The sequence below is a fragment of the Anas platyrhynchos genome, chromosome Z, assembly GCF_047663525.1.
Source record: "Anas platyrhynchos isolate ZD024472 breed Pekin duck chromosome Z, IASCAAS_PekinDuck_T2T, whole genome shotgun sequence".
NCBI classification, from domain to species: Eukaryota; Metazoa; Chordata; class Aves; order Anseriformes; family Anatidae; genus Anas; species Anas platyrhynchos.
Window position 1 is genome coordinate 37,421,866 of NC_092621.1, and position 17,175 is coordinate 37,439,040.

Here is a 17,175-nt window from a genome sequence, read left to right on the forward strand (position 1 = left end):
ATAAGAAGCCTTAGGCCTTGCTGAGCTTTGAGGTTAAAACCAACTAAGACTGGTTTAGGACCATGTAACTGGAAAAAAGAGTTGAACTGTCTGGGGTGACCCACACTGCACATGCATTAAGGGAGAATTCAACTAGAGGACACCAAGAAAATGACCAGCAGAGGGTTTCAAAGTCCTCTAAAGACCACTGACCCATTGAACAGCACATGTCCAAAGGGGCAGATACTATGTAAATGATTTGGGGGTAAAGTATTGAATATGTATATGCTTTGCAGGAAAACTTTTGCATGTGTAACACCTGCAATGTATGTTCAGGAGTTTCTGAGACAGGTATGCACTCTAGGAGGAAATATCCCCAGTGCATCCAGCACTGGGAAGAAAAAAAAAAAAGCCTGATTTCTGAAACTCCAAAAATGAGCCTTTGAGAGTTTCTTCAACTAGCTTTTGTGGTAACAATACAATGATTTTTCCTGAATCCGTACAGGAGTGGCCATCTACCAGAGCATTCTATTTACACAATACTGAGCTGTGTTGGGTGTGAACCAAGTGGGATGGATTACAGTGTGTAGGATGGAGTATGTTCTGTTTTCCCATCATATGGCTCACATGCAGTGTCACTGGGAATAAGTTTACTGCTGTGTGGGCTTTCTTCTCTTCTCTATTCCCCCACAAAAAGGCACGTGTGCAAATATAATCTGTCTTCTCGGTGTCCATTCTGTTTTGTTTTTCTTCCCTTACAAAATTCACATCTCTTTTTTATCCTTACTTTTCTGGTAGCTGAAATCTGAGAGCATCCAGTCCTCCCAGTTTCAAAGTATGCTCAATGAAGTCATCAGAACCCTTACACAGGTAAGGAGGTAGTCTCTTCTTTTCTTCTTTGGATAATGCAGTAGGGTATTTTGACACCTTGCACAAACAGACCAATACTGTTTAAAGAAACAATGTAATGTTTGTGTCCAGCTTAATTGAGGCAACATAGAGAAATCTGACTAAGTGTTGATTCATTGTCTCAACAGATAATCAGTTTTTCAGGGCAGATTGGCCTTCAGACAAATGCAGCAGGACTTCTGGGACACCTTCATATGTCCTGTTTGTCTTCTACCCAGAGCAGGGCATCTGGTAAGATGCTTTAATATTGCTACCTAAAGAACATATAACAATAACATCCAACTAAAAAGATAGCGGGGGACACACCAGACATTTGCAGTCTAGACACTGTAGCCCTATTAAATGACACAACAGACTTTGGATCAGAGACCTCATGGTCCTGTGTGCCCCTAAAGGCTGGAACATACAGCAGGAATCTGTGCTGAACAGGATGCCCTCAACACCCTGGCAATCTGTTTTTACTTGCAGTGTCAAAGTAAGCTACTCAGTTGTTCTGACCAACCTCATTTATTGGTGCTGTTTATATTATGTTTAAAACACCTAGAATGAATTGTAAAGAAGTTTTTCATTGTGTTTGACAGGTATGTTGTCTGCATTATGCAGTCTATGCCGTGAGTGCTGATTAATTACTCCTTGTGCAAGGTTAAGATGTAATCAAGTACCTTGTTTTATTAGATTAAGATATAATCAAGTACATCTTACTTTATAAAAAGCTAACACTTAAAAACTAGTCCATAACAACAAGAAGAAGCTGATTTTTCAGATGAGTATTTTACTAGTAGGGGTCTCTAGTTAGCTGATGTTGAAAACTGTGTCCTTTTAATGTAGCTACTGTGATTAACACAGAAATTTGTATTCAGTCAATATGTAATTATCTTCTGGTGCTGTTTCAATATCCAATAGGTGAAATAAAAGTAGAATTACAACAGTGATAAACTACCAAAGGAGGGAACTAATGAATTGGAAGCTGTTCGCTTCAGTGTGAACCAAGTTGGTAAACAATAACATGAAGTATAAATAAACGTCCTCATCAGAAAAATAAATAAATCTTAGATTTTCTATTTCTGTATAATATGACACAAGGGCCTGAGGTTAGATAGATACGGAATGTTTTTTGTTGTATTAAGCTTACTAAGCTTTTCAAATGCTATTTTAAAGCCTGACTTGTAGTGTCTGATGCATTTTGAGGAACATCTTACCCCAGCTTTTCAGTTGATCATTGAATTTGTTTTTTAGCGCTGACATCTCTCAGCAATGCTGGCATTTAACTTACCTTAAGAACAGAAAGGCCAATGCATCTATCAATAATCTTTTGGTCTAATTGCATTGAATCACATGCAGACTTGGCTCAAATAAAGCTCAATTTGGCCTTTGAATTTACATGGGAACTGGAAGTTAAAACTTCTGCTGGCACATTTTAGTATATAAGGAGTCTTTTTGTCTTCACAGTTCCTCCAGATTTTAGCTACTTGCCTGAAAACAGCTTTATCAGGGCAGCCATTGACTTTGCCATTGAAAGTGGAAAAAAAGGTAAGAAGGATCGAACTATACTATATGTCCAGGAAATGTATTATGGCTTTAAAAGGTGGGCCTAATATCCTGCTTTTATTTGCTAAGAGAATTTTTCTAGATACTAATTTGAGCTTCACTAATGCAGTCATATCTCTAAAAATTTCTACACGAACTCTTTTAAAACAAAACATTGAATTACACTTTAAAGAGTAAGAGAATTATATCATTTTCTGTGATGATTTTTTTTTTCTGGCTTCTTAGATGTTTTCCCTTTCCCCTTTCCTCTGTCTGTGAGATGACTTACAGCCTTCATGAGAATGAAAGTCAAATCACTTTAAGTGTTAACATGGTTCTTTGGGAATACTTCATCAGGGAAGCTTTCTTCTGTCCTGTATTTCAGCAATTCTGGGTTAAGATTCTATGTAATGGTCTGGTATTCAAGTGGGTTAGTGCTGTGTGTGATAATACAAAGGAACCTGAAGAAAGTATCCTCTTATATGAGGTGTGCTAGCAAAAGAGAGCTGTCTTGGATTATAATCTTAAAGGAGGTAAAGCAGTAAAGGTTACTGTTGTGCAGAGTTAAGTGAACTCACTGCTTTTTATTAAGCACATTTTGCTTTTACTGGAGGTAGAGATTGCTTTGCTTTCATGGAGGACTTTTACTGAGTTAATTGCCCATCTTTAAGTAATACAGTATGTAGTAAAGGTTAGCATGTGTTTGACATTTTTTTGTGGCCTACACCTCCAGGAGGGGACATGAGAATGGTATTAGTAAATTTGGCCGTTCTCTTACTAAGAAAATGCAAATATAGTTCCCTACTAGATGAGGAATATCTTGTTATTGACTCATAAATTGGTCAAGGATGGGGGAAGGAACCAGAAAGCTTCTGATTCTCAGTAACAAAAGCCTTCTTTGGCAGGTTATTAATGTTAAAAATACAGCTGATGATTACGAACAAGAGACAGCTAATTCTCAGATACCTTTTTAAAAGGGTGTTTGTTTTTTTCTCCCCCCTGTAATTTTATGATGCTCTAGTTCATTCCTACAGTTTGGTCTTCATTGCAGTGTGAATCGATAAACTTTATTCACTTTTTTCTGAGAGGCTTGCATTTGTATAAATTTTAGACTGTGACTGAATATTTTGTTGCAGGCCCTGAATCTGTTCCAGCTCAGCTGTTGAAAGTAGCACTGGCGCCCATTGCAATAGTTGGAGAAAGTCATCAGTATCCACCTGTGAACTGGGCATCTGTTCTTTCACCATTGATGAGGCTAAACTTTGGTAAGCTTTATAATTTTTTATTAAGTCTTGTACTTGTCTCAAGATAACTTTACTGGCATAAACTTCATAAACTGAAGGCCAAATTTCTAATATTCACAAGCATATAGTTTCAATCAGTGTGTAAACACAGGTTGTTTTAATAGAAGAAAAGGTTAGAGAAGATCAAAACCAAGAGGTTTGGAGCAATTCCCTAGAACTGTACTGGATTGGACTATTATAGTGAGAAGAGTGCATCACAAAACTGGAAATTAATTATATCTTATTTTCACCATTAAGCACAGCTCTAGTGTCTGTGTTGGAAGATGCAGGCAGCTTTATCACAAGTATAAACTGCTATGTAGTTCATTGAGTTATCACTAGTCTGAAATAGGGTGTCTACTAAATTACACTGAGTAACAGAGGAAATCATATCCCTTTTTTCTGTCACATCCCTGATTTCTGTGCTTCTAGGAACACTTTTTCTTCATGTAGGAGAGTAGCTTTGATTTTGAAGTATGGGTTTAGACAGCTTGTATGATATTTTTTCTACTGAGGATATCTGTCAGTGCCACTTTTAGTTGATATAAATGACTTTGAACTTCAAACCCATTTACTTTAAAGAACACCTACTATGGAAAGTTCTGTATTCCCTTGTTTGATTCTGCTGAGTTTTATTTCTCTTGATTTACGTAATTGTCATTACTAGCCTTGCAGATTATTTTATTGTTTACAATTGGACTGGGCAAGCTCTGTTGCATTTGAATTGATGTGCTCTACAGCCTGGAAAATGGAAAGTTGATCTTATATCTTTTTGATACTTTTTTACATATTCAAAACACTTCTCAAAGCCTTAGGTATTGAACTGTCGTATGAGGAACAAATACTTGCTAGATCTAGAAAGACTTGGCAATATGCTAAAGACTTTTGCTGGTAATTGGGCTGGATCTTCTGCTTTATTTTGTATCCTTGCAATTGATTGTGGAACCTTTTGTAAAAATGTGAAAGAATTTTCTATACTAACCTGTGCAGTCCATGCTGATGCAAATTTGTGTGCAACCTTATGAATAGCTGAAACTTCATAAATTCATGGGGAATTTTTTCATTCCTGTTTTTTTACTTGGAAGTCTAACATTTGTAAATCGGGGGAATTCCAGAGGAAACATTACATCATTTTTGTGACTATGTTTTTATTAAGTTTAGACAGCGTCATAGTCTGTTTTTATATGTAATTTCTTGACTGCTCTGCTGTATTGCTGTGGAAGTTGCACTTCTGCATGTTATATATGCATGCAGAAATAGGTTTTTGTGTGCAATGTGCTAATGAGCAATATTCATGTTGTTCTAGAAAGCATAATGCAGAACAGTTGTATTATGACCTGTCAACCTAGATACATGAAACTAACACAGTTATTCTGGGACAGATATGTCACGAATATTTATGTGAAAAATACACTCAATTCTCTCAGATTCTTTAGCTCACTGTTATTCATGCTTGAGAATTCATGAACATATATTTCAAAAAAAAATCTGTGAAGATATATTCATCTGTAAACATACTGAAGACAAGAGATTGCTTTTCCACCTTATAAACTTTATTGCAACTGTAGATCATTAACTATATAATGTGACCTAAATGGTATCCATTTGGTATTTAATAGTGCTCTGAAGGGAACAGTCATAATTAAATCATGATCTGTGATTTATTAGTCCAAGCTAGTGAGAGAGTTTTGAATTGGTACCAAAGTATCTTGTAACAATTTCACCCTTCCAGGGTTCTGCAAATGACTTAACATCTAGTTTATGGCTTGTTAAAGAGCCTGATGCTTGATTCTTGAATTATTTGCTTTGCTCATACACTGTTATTGAACTGTGTAAAAGTCATGCTATATAGACAACTACTTTCATTATTGAAAGAATGTTTTGATTAGCAAAGCACCTATTTAAGTTTTATGCTGACAAGTAGCAATAATCTCTGAGTTAAATGCCAATATAATACTTAAATTATTTCTTCTTCTGTTGCTGTAACAATCATGATCTACATGAAAGCAATGCTGTTGTTCAAAAGACCTCCTCAGCATGTTTATGGCTTGTTATTCTTTTAAGATGACTAGTTATTCTGTTAAGAACAGTCTGTACTAGTTATTACAAGGACTCTGAAGAGAAACCGCTAAGAAGGATTTCATAACCATCCTGGCCTTTATACACTGTAAGGTCTTCCCACGTTAACTTGAAGAATACTGCAAGCAAGCACCACCAGCAGTAACAGTGACTAACTGTTCTATGACATTTTATATGAACATTTAGTGTATGAAAGACCATAAGCACGCAAACCAATGCTAATTACTCCTACATTTAACAGGAAGGAAAACTGATTCATTTCTCCATCTATAGATTAAAAACTTGTTGCTAAAAAAAAAATTAATTAAAGTTCTTATTTTCTTCATATTTCCGTATCTTTCTTATTGAGTGAACTTCTGTGAACTCTCAGCAAGATATTTCAGGATTTATAGATGACTGGGGAGAGGAGACTTCTACACTATATATGTTTAAAACTATAAGCAGCATCTCTACATATTCAAAGTTTAATATAGTGCTCAAGTAGAACAATAATCTTCCTTTATTTTATGAATTGAGAATAAATTTAATCTATTTCCTAATTTCTGTATGTTTCTTCTATTTTAGGTGATGAGGTAAAACATCTCTGCCTTGAACTGGCTGTGACACAAGCCCAGTCATCTCAAAATGCTGCAATGCTTTTGGGGATGTGGGTGGCACCTCCCCTCGTCTACAGTCTCAGTGTATGTATGTCAGAAAAATCTGTGGGACCTCAGCTCAGATAGTACTGAAGTTTAGAATGTCTTACTAGAAAATGACTTCTGTGTTTGGAATTATGCAGAAATATTATTTAGTGGATATTTATGGTGATAGACTTCCAGTCTATTGAAGAAGCTCTTTGAGTCTCTCTCAGAGGCTCTTGTGGGACCTTGAAATACAAGATGGACTTAAGATGTTCTGCATTGTTTTTATTTAGATGTACTCAGATTACTTAAGACTTTTTCCCTCTCTTGTTTCCTACTACATCTCTGATAAATGTAGAGACATAAGAAAGCACAGCATGTAGGGAGCACAATTGTCTTTTATTTTATTTATACCAGCTGATAGACTTGTAGAAAAGAGCTACCTATTTGTCAAAAAGCTTACCTGCTTCTTTAAGCTTCAGCAGAATCTCTTAATCTAGTAAAAGGTGTTACTTCTAGAAAACTTTACCTTAATTTTGTAGATAGTCAACAGACACACTTATAGTGGAATCAAGTTGGAGCTTATACTCCCTGCAATGCAGTTCTTTTTATGGAAGTTTAATATGAGTTCTGTGATACGGTTTGTAAAAACTCCCTGAATCCCACAGTGCACTTGGCTCTACAGCTCTTTCTTTTCGTACTAGTTGAGGAGTAGCTCCAGGACAATACTCAGAAAATCTGTTCTAGTTTTTTGTGATCTTTTCCAGTTCTTCAAGGGGGTATCTTTATCTTGTAATTTTTTTTATTAATTAATCTTCACAGATACACAGATACAATAGCTGGTGGCTATAGACATTTGATGAGGTGGCAAGAAATAAAATACTTGATTTCTGAGCCCCAGTTTCTCAGTACAATGAGGTTTTGAGGTCACAAAATGGACTTAGCCACAGAGTGTATTAGTTTTTGATTTCCTCAAGATAATTGCTCATTTTTTCCTCACTAAACAGTAATATTAATGGTGTTAGGAGTACTATACTGTCCTTAGCTGCCCAGGTTCATGGTCTATATGCTTTATGTAGGCAGCATACAGCAAAATCACAATTTTCTTTTCAGTACAAAACCTGTTATTTACTGAGGTAGGGTTCATTGAAAGGGAGTTCCTCCGTTTTTAAGGAAAATAGAACATTGATATGTTTGAATTCCTTTTAATTCAAGCAGTTCATGAAAAGAGGGAAGACAAAATGAGAAGTATTTGTGGAAAAAAATTATTTAACTAGATTAAGAATACTTTTTGAAGTAGTATTTGAGCTGACTTTCTGTTTGTTTTTACAATTTAATGCTTTATAAGAGTAAGGGGGTGTCGAGAGGCAGGAGACCTTTTCTCCATTAACACCAGTGACAGGACCCGCAGGAACGGGGTTAAGCTGAGGCAGGGGAAATTTAGGCTTGATATCAGGAGGGGGTTCTTCACAGAGAGAGTGGTTGCACACTGGAACAGGCTCCCCAGGGAAGTGGTCACTGCACCGAGCCTGTCTGAATTTAAGAAGAGATTGGACTGTGCACTTAGTCACATGGTCTGAACTTTTGGGTAGACCTGTGCGGTGTCAAGAGTTGGACTTGATGATCCTTAAGGGTCCCTTCCAACTCAGGATATTCTATGAATAGTTGATTCAGGCCAGTATACAGTTAGAATCTGAAACTAGGAAAAAATTTTAGTTTACAAGAGACAATTATTGGAGCCCATGAAACATACTGATTTATATCACATGGGAGAAAAAAAAAAAAAAAAAAAAAACCACTGGCTACTTCAAAGCAATTTAAAACTTTGTTTTGGTCTGTTAAATGATGAGTAATACCTCACCATTTGTAAATTGCTTGTATGTTGTAAAACACCACCGAAGAGGAAATCAATCTAGTTATGCAGGCTAAGCAGAAAGACCTAAACATAATAAAGATGCTTAATCTGGGAATTATGGCAAACTTTATGACCCTCATAGCTTGTATTTGCTTTTCAGGTGAAAACCCAGAAATACCTTCTCGTGTCTTTGCCCCTGTGGATGAAACATGTTGCAGAAGACAAACTACAGTCTTTTACAGAGGTGTTTCTAACACAACAATTTGAAATGAAGAGCCACACAAAAGAAACAGAAATTTGCCAGTGTGTTTTACAGGGACTCATGCAGGCAATGAAAATTCCAAACCCTGCCCAGTATTGCTGGAGCTTCCTTTGCCAGGCTGCTGAGAAAATATATGAGCTCTTACCAAATGAGATTCAGGTAAATAGTAAGTGTGAGGTGTATGAACTTTGTAACTAGTAATTTTTACTGATGTTAAATCCCATTTTTTTGCACTGACCCGTCAGATTTGAAACGTGAAGTAGAATGTAAAGTATTTGGTGAGAGCAGTTAAGATTCCTACATAATATTAATTTAAGTTACTTTTGCATATTCTTTAGAATATGACCAAGTTGTGAAACCAAGTTAATGTACATTTTGTCATCTTAAATGATTTGGTAATGGAAAAACATAGTATAAATGTTACTGAAACAGAAGCACAGAACAATCAGAGGTGTTTCTCTTTCACCAGAAGATTCAGCTTCTCATAGTGATGTGTAGAATGATTTAGCTAGAGAAAATATCTCCCAGGAATGGCAATTCAAAATAAATAAACTATCGTTTTTCCCTAATTATTAAATGCATTGAAGTCTCCAGCATATACAGAATGTGTAAAACAGAATAAATATTTAATCCAGTCTGTAGCCTCATTTTATTCATCATGATCATTAATAAAGTTCCCAGACTCACTGGTTTTAGTGAAGGAGAAACCTGGTAGTATGCATCCAAACATTCATTTACTTTTCTATTTCCAGAGGGGTGAACTGGAGATGTATGTCAGTGTAGCAAAATGTATCTCAGAAATGGGTGATTCAGAGATTGATCGCATTGTCCAGATCTCTAAGGTAATGATGTTTTTCTCCTGACCTTTTATCACCAAATCACATGAAATAAGCATGCCTTATCATTTTTCTTTTCACCAGAGTGTTTTAGTTCCTGAAGAGCATTGTTAGTTTTGTGCGTCATGCACATAAGAGTGTGTGGGCACTGCTTTGCAGGCATCAGAGGGAAGTAAACATGATCAGAGTCCATATCTAAAACTTTTAAGTAATTTAAGCAATACTGATTCCATCTGGGAGCTTTGACCTGGAGTGTTACCAGAATAGCAATGGTGTTAGATATTCTTAGTCCAGTAGCGCAAACATCAGACTGTAGCCTTCCTGCATTAACATAACCGCCTACTTGAAACAGACTGTAAATACATCCTGGTGATTAGCTGTACTTGAACTGTTGGATGTGTGCTTTTATTAAAAATTTCAAATACTTCAACTGAACAGCCTTTCAGTCTTGATTTAATACGCTGTCTCTGTATTCACACACAAAATGTTTCCTGGTGGACAAGATAGCTTATTAAAACAATGGAAACTTTCAGCTTCTAGCTCACCAGATCGACTAGCAGTGGAATTCCTAACACCTGAAAAATACTTGATGCTAAGGAAATGACCCGTGTGGAAAGACTTCAGAGCAGGTCATTATAAACAAATAGCCATGACATAAATCAAGCATTTAAAGAGGTCAGGGAAGCAGAACTGTCATTTCCCAAATTCTTTAATTTTGTATTTCCACACTTAAAACGCAGTTTAAGAAAGCCTTTTTTTGTCACTGTGGGAAATCTGTCTTGCAAGAAGATTTATCCAGAACTGTCAGGATGGCTTATTTCAGTTCAGAAGGGAATGTAAAACTTAAAGCAGTATGGAAACAATCAAACTGTACTGAGTTGCACTTTGCTTTACTATGTAGATGCATGTAAAATTAACACAGTATGTGCAGTCTTCTGTAATGCACAGTCTTCCATAATATCTTAAAGAAGAATGAGCCTGCTGAATAATCAGAGAATTCCTTCCCCATCTTGATAAGGGGTAATATGGCATCTCCTACTGTTCCCACAAGAAAGGTATGTTTTAATTTAACGTATTTTTATTGTATTTGCAGAACAATATAGAGAAGGCCATCTTCACCAAATTGTATTTAATTTCTCAAGGCAGACTGCCTCTGATGAACTTGAGTGCCATGATTTATGCTTTGACAGGCTGTTACCAGAAAGAGTCTATTGCATGGATGTTCTTGCACAGTTTCTATCACGCTCGTATTGTGAGCCATGAAAACACAGGTAAGGCAAGGCTTAAAGAAGAATAAAGAACAATATAAACAAAGATCAATGGGACTGCACTGATCTTTTTAAAATAATGGTAAGGTAGTCTAACCCAGTTCTTTTCAAACTTCTTCAGATTAGAAACTGTTTAATCTTCAGATTTTTCAGCTCTTGAAATACTTCTATCGAACATTGCTTTAACATTTTTCTCTAATTCTTTATGGTTCCGTGGATCAGCTACAAGTCATTTAACTTAGCCAAATGATTCACAGACCAGAGTTTTGACTAGATCCACGTCTCCTAGTCTTTCTGGTCTTTCAGTTTAAGAAACATGTATAGCATATTAGAGACAAGTAGCAGTGCAACCCTGCTACCCTTCAAATCTAGTATCTTAACTTATCGGTGTGAGACACAGTAGATAGAGGTGTGTTTCAATGACAGTGGTTGAGCCAAGCAAACCGACTTGCTCTTCTGAGCTCCTTGTGCTGAGTTAACACAGGAAACAAATTACCCTTCCTCCTTCTCCCCATCATAGCAGATAGTTATCTGGTAGGTTAATGAGTTGGTTAGCTTGCCTGAAGGTCTGATAAGCACTGGAGCTGATACAAGAGAAGTAGCAGAATCACTCAGTAGGATAAAGGAGGAAGAAACAAGAACAGGAGGAGTAAAGAATGAAGCTTCCCTGTTTCGTTGGCTGCAAGACTTTAGGCTGACTGTTTATAGACCAACTTTAAAGCATTATATTGCTAGTGCCTGACATGCCAACTGTGGTTGAAGAACTTCAAGCAGTTGTGAGTTTTGTATGAGTGAAGCAAGCCTCCTTTGGGTAAAAGAGGAGGCAACATGGAAGAGGACATATGTAAAGAATAGCAGGAGATGGAAGTGTATGAAGTGATGTAGTCTCAAAACCAAAGATGAGATAAAGATGGTTATTACTTTGCGCAAGAGACAGAATGAATTTTGGACAGAATAATCTGAATTGATGAAACATCCTTGGAGTGAGGGCTGGTTTTATTTTCATGCCTTAACTGTATTTTACTGACCTTCTCTGCATTGTAAAAGGATTTTCCCAGCACTCCCTACATTCTTGTTTGATGTAGTGACATCAGTGAATGAAGTACTGGGGCAAAAAGATCAGCAAGGTTTTAGGTTTCAGCAGCAGTCATGTCTGCAGTGTAGGCTGCAATTAGGTGAAATGAATCTCACTAAATGTTCCTTTCTCAGTGTACTCATTGTGTTGCCAGCATTACAAGCATAGGTTTTTTACTCTTTAAGTGCCTCCATGCTTTCTGTCAGTGGCAAGCATGAATTAATTGTGATAATAGTATTGGTGTTTGTTGTTCCTCCATACTCAGTGCATTGTTGCTACAGTGATTTCCTACACCTGATTTTTAAGGAAAAATGATACATCCTAGTGTTTTAAGTAAGTCAACGTTTTTTTTTCTTTTTAGGAGTGCTGAAAAGAATGGATTGGCTGCTAGACTTGATGGGCTACATCAGAAATTTAGCATTCAAGTCAACACCTATACAAAATGTTGACCTTAAAGAGGTATGTGCTTTGAAAACAACTAGCAGTTTTCAGGAAAAAGGCTTTTTTTGGAGTAATTCACATTCTGTCTCAGCAATACATATGATTCCCCATGTTTTACTATCTTAGAAGACTGTAATTTCCATAGAGAAATTCTTTTCAGTTTGTTTTGTGAATGTGCATTACTTAAACTCTTACTTTAAAATAACCATGGCATCTAAATTGTGAGAAAAGCCATAGGCAACTAAAGAAACCATCTCTACAAGCTTTTTTTATTCAGAACAATTAAAGGAAAGCTTGAATTCTCCAGTAGAACTGTCTAAGGTGATCAGAATTTTGCACTTGCTGTTTCTAAAAGGGCTGTATATGGTATATGGTTCATTGTAACATCTCTTCAGCTGTTTAAGTCATCTGTTTAGGACACCAAGTAAGCCAAGTTCATTGCATTGCTGCAATATTTCCCAACCATTTGTAGCACCAAATGGTTGACTACCCCTAATTTCCCTCTACGGTCATGTTGTAGTAAAGATGTTTCCCCGTTTTAAATGAAATGTGGGTCAGCCTTAAACTAAGTGATGACTTTAGAAGAGTGTGGTTTTGCTTGTCTTTCTGTAGATATTTCAGTTTGATTTTGAGCTTGGAAAAAAACTTATGCTGCTTCAGAGCAGAAGATAATATTAAGAACTCTTTAAATATTAAGAAATATTTAATATTTAAATATTAAGAAATATTTAGTTCTTGCATTTTGAATTTTAGCTAAATTTTCTGATGATTACTTCTGATGATTACATGTGTTTGGTGTTGTTTTTTTTTCTTCTGTATAATTCATTTAATAAAGTGTATTTTTTATCTTTTTCCTCTTTAGTTCATAGATTTCCTCCTGTGGCTGTTTGCAGCTTCTGTGGTGGCCTGGGCTGACCATGGTGCACCATTACTGCTTGGCCTCAGTGCCAGCTGGTCATCATGGAATCACCAAACTGTGTTACCAGAATTGTCTAAGGATCATATTGGCAAGCACTCCACTGACAAGATTGCTGTGCAAGAGACTCTCACTCTCCTTCCAAGTAGCATTTTCCTCTTGCTAGCAAAAGAGCCTTGGAAAGAACAAACGCAGAAGGTAAAATTGCATGTAGTGGTAAGCATTTTCCAAGAATCAGAAAATACCCTGTTTGTAGCAGCCAGCTCAAGTCTTAAGTGAAGTGGTTATTTCCTCTAGATCTGCTGCATCTGATATGTGATCTTGTTTTTCTTTACTTGCAATCAGATATGACTTGTCTCAAAAAATGGAACACAGTTTCTCAAGTAAAATGAGAGTTGCAAGAAATAAGGAAGATTCCAAGAGTCAGACTTTTGAGGGTACAGCTCAGAGAGGAGAGTTGGTAGCTGCTGGGAGCAAGTTAGCCTTGAAAGCACCAAAAAAGGTGGATTCTCCGTATCTGGACATCACTACAGTGGCAATTTAAGACAAGCAAAGGTCTTTGCCATTTGTAGTGTTTCATTTTATTTTCAAGTATTTGACAAAAACACGTGTAGAAATTTATGCCTAATTTGGCAAACCTACTGTAGATTGCTTGTGGTTGAGATATGTGGAAACATTGCTATGAATCTATAGTTTCACAGCTATACAAATAGCAGAGCAGAGCCATTAATCACTGGCTCCTGCACACTTCTGTGCTCTGAGTTCCCACTGAAATCAGAGTTCAGAATCTGGGAAGAATGTAGGATTGGGCTGTTAATATATAAGTTCATGAGTAAGTTCACTAAGCTTTAGGGAAGAATTTGAGTCTATGCCCTAAAGACCATCCTGATGATCAGCCAGACCCAGTACATAAATTTGAAATACCATGTTTTTCTGGAGGCACCATGCACTGCCAGAAAAACAATGAAAAATGAGAGGATGAAAGTGGGAGAAAGGCAATAAGAGTACTGAAGGATTTGCCTTAAAACATTTGGACAAAAGATTGATACAAAAGGATCATATTGAAAGATTAGAGGCATGAACTGGCAAGACGAAAGGAAATCTACTGTGCCACCTTTGTTACAAAGAATTATTGCTGAGGCAGAGGGAAGAAACAAAGGGTGTATCAGATCCAACAGTGGGAGAAATTGCACTGATGGTGTGATGCACTTTGAGTAGTTTGAGCAGAACCTTGATTGGCCACTTCCTCTGATTAGATAACTATTCAAGTTTAGCAGCAATTAGATGTTGTTTATCAACGTGAAAAGAATGTGTGATGTTTTGATACAGAGGCTCCTTTAATTCACTTTATCCTTCTTATTTCTATCTTTAGTTTATTGACTGGCTTATCAGTATGGTGGAAAGTCCTAAGGAAGCACTATCAAAATCTTCCACAGACCTGCTGAAAGGTAGAGTATTTTTAATTGAGTCCTTATTTTTCCATAACTATGAATCCAGAGGAGAAAACAAACAAACAAACAAACAAAAAAACTGTTATTAAAGGACTAAGATGAATCCGTGATATTAGCAGATATAGGAGAGCCATATTTTGTCTTTAACGCAGCCTTCACAGGTAACACCTGTCTATAACACCTTTTCTAATTCTTTCATGTCTCATCTACTGCCTCCTGTGATTTACTTCTGAAGATCCAAGGAATGTAATTGTGCACCTGGTCCTATGAGTGTATTTCAGTGATAGATCTATCAATTGCTTTTGAAGTTACCCTTAAAAGTAAAATACTTTTGTGTTTTATTTTATGTAAACCCTACTATACTAGAATAGAAAATTTAAAACAAAATTCGTTCAGGTGCAACTGAACTGTGGGAAGGGACACGAGACAGACAGTGGCAGCTTAGTATAGAGGTCTAACAAGTGCGAGGAGTAACAGAATAGAAGGGAAATAAAGATAGATGGAAAATGCATATTTTGAATTATAGAAACATCCTAGCTTGCACCACATAGCCCACCATAAAAGATAGGGTTGTGATATAATCTGTGCAAGTGATTTTAAGAGGACAATGCAAATACTCTCAAGCAAAGGGAGTGTGCTTTTTCTTCTTTCTGTTAGCACAAGGCACCTCCTTTGAATCACCTGATTTGTTGTACCTGAACATGCTTTCTTGAAATCCAGTTCAAGTTATTTGCATTACTAGGACAATTAGCCGTCTTTTGAGAGTCTAGAGTCTCTAGTCACTCTTTGATAAAAATTCCCCTATTGTATCTGCTAATCTTCACCACACTCAGAACAGCAGAACTAATACTAAGAGATATTGGGGGAATCTTCTTTATAATCACAAGATTCAGATACATACAGTAGACTGTCACTGTGCCCTGTTTGAGACATCCTTATTTTCCATGAGTCTTCCACTGTTGTGTTTTTTGTTGTTTTTTTTTAAAACTAGAAAATCCGTCCTGGATGACTAGAATGTGGTTTGGTAACTGGGTTCTGCCTAAAAGCGTGACCCTTTCAAATTGAAGAATCAGTGAATTGCACTGTGAATCAATGAATTGCACAGAGAATAGACCTTGTACCTTCTGCTTCTGTCCCTCCTAGTTCTTCCTATCTCTTCTCTTGGATCACCTGTCATTGAATTCAGGCTTCCTGCAGTGTTGGTTGATCTATGTGACACTTCAAAGTGATAGTCTAATTAGCAGATGGTGGTGTGATATTATTTCAGTGGAAGACATGCCATAAAGCAGGTGAAAGGTCTAATACAGCATCACATTTCAGAGGATTTCAGAGGGATGTAGAGACTAGTATATCTTGTGAACAGCGGAAGTAACATCAGAAGCTGTCAAGCTAGGAAATGAAAGTCATGAAAACAGTCCGTAAAAGGAGAAGTGAATCTGTACCTGTTAGCAAAATGAAAGGGAGAATACTCACACATCCTTTCTGGATGCATATATCAATGTGGTTTGTCCTTGTCTTCACAGCTACGCTTCTAGCCTTGAGATCTCTTGCAGAATTCAAGAAGAAAGCAGTGTGGACTAAAGCTTACCAGTGGTAGCTGCATGCCATATCCTACCCAACAAAGAAACCTGTTCATACTTGAAAGCATGCTGTTATTATTCAGTCATCAAGAAGACCAATTTTAATGATGTTTCGTATCAGAAGGTTTTTGATTTTTGTTTATTTGTTATTGTTAATCTTTTCTCCTCCTCCCAAAGACTCATAAGATGAAAAACAATTTATATTTCACTGGTGGGGTTATGGTCTCTTACAAACTGTCTGGCATGGTTTGAGCTGTGCTGAATCTAAATGAGAAGCACACATTCATTTGTGTTTCAGTTGAAGTGTTTCAGTGACACCTGGGAGCCTCAAAAGCTTGAGTGGACTGTGCCTTTAACCATGGAAGCTTTGTTAGGAGCAAGTGAAAAAAATAAAATAATGTAAAATTTGTTTGGATGTTGCCTATTTATTAAAGTGTATTTTAGTACAAAATACTTGAATGAGCATTAGTTGTTAACTGACAACCCTTTCTTAGTAATAACACGATGCCCTTGTGCAGTAGTGACAATGCACTGAAGGTATATAACATGAACAGACTTTCTGAAAGGGGTGCTATGCATGTTAGTTTTGCAACTGCTTTGTCAAGCCCGTTTGTCAATGATTCTAGTGTCTCCTAGGACACTGGGAGCTCTAAGGTTGTTGCAATTTTTTGTGCACTTAAAGTCATTCTTGTCTGCACATCTTTGCATGTAAGAAGAGCTTTTCTCTTCCTCTAGGTAAAAGAGGTAAAGAGGTACTACAACATCTCTTTTCCATCTTTGTTGTCTTACCATAGATGAAGCCCCTGCCATTTTCATTATTTAATAGCCTTCTCTTTCTGAAGGAATAAAGAACTTTAACACTTTGCAGTCTTGCTAAGACAGATCTTAAAGGGGGGTTGTATTCAATAATCATCCCCACTAAACTCAACAAAAATTAATTGAAAATAATTGCTTGGGCACTGATGATTAATGTCTTCCAAAGCAGTACTACTGAGAGCATCACTGATTTTAACATTATGTCCCTACATCTAGAAGCCACACCCCACTGCAAGAATTTTCTTAACATCAAGATCGATAACACTTCCCGTGCAGCA

At 36.8% G+C, this 17,175-nt stretch overlaps 1 protein-coding gene across 3 annotated transcripts in view; it reads left to right on the forward strand.

Annotated features, from left to right (window-relative positions):
- FOCAD (focadhesin) overlaps positions 1 to 16,490 on the forward strand; it is a 117,519-nt gene extending 101,029 nt beyond the window's left edge. For all 3 annotated transcript variants that reach the window (XM_038170177.2, XM_038170179.2, XM_038170178.2), the window contains 12 exons: positions 778 to 849; positions 1,017 to 1,119; positions 2,338 to 2,418; positions 3,552 to 3,680; positions 6,342 to 6,457; positions 8,413 to 8,673; positions 9,267 to 9,356; positions 10,444 to 10,621; positions 12,055 to 12,152; positions 12,997 to 13,248; positions 14,423 to 14,498; positions 16,025 to 16,490. In XM_038170177.2, the coding sequence (XP_038026105.1) occupies positions 778 to 849; positions 1,017 to 1,119; positions 2,338 to 2,418; positions 3,552 to 3,680; positions 6,342 to 6,457; positions 8,413 to 8,673; positions 9,267 to 9,356; positions 10,444 to 10,621; positions 12,055 to 12,152; positions 12,997 to 13,248; positions 14,423 to 14,498; positions 16,025 to 16,098 (1,530 nt within the window). In that variant the 3' untranslated portion in view covers positions 16,099 to 16,490. The remainder of the gene's footprint in view (positions 1 to 777; positions 850 to 1,016; positions 1,120 to 2,337; positions 2,419 to 3,551; positions 3,681 to 6,341; positions 6,458 to 8,412; positions 8,674 to 9,266; positions 9,357 to 10,443; positions 10,622 to 12,054; positions 12,153 to 12,996; positions 13,249 to 14,422; positions 14,499 to 16,024) is intronic.
- Positions 16,491 to 17,175: the final 685 nt, after the last annotated feature.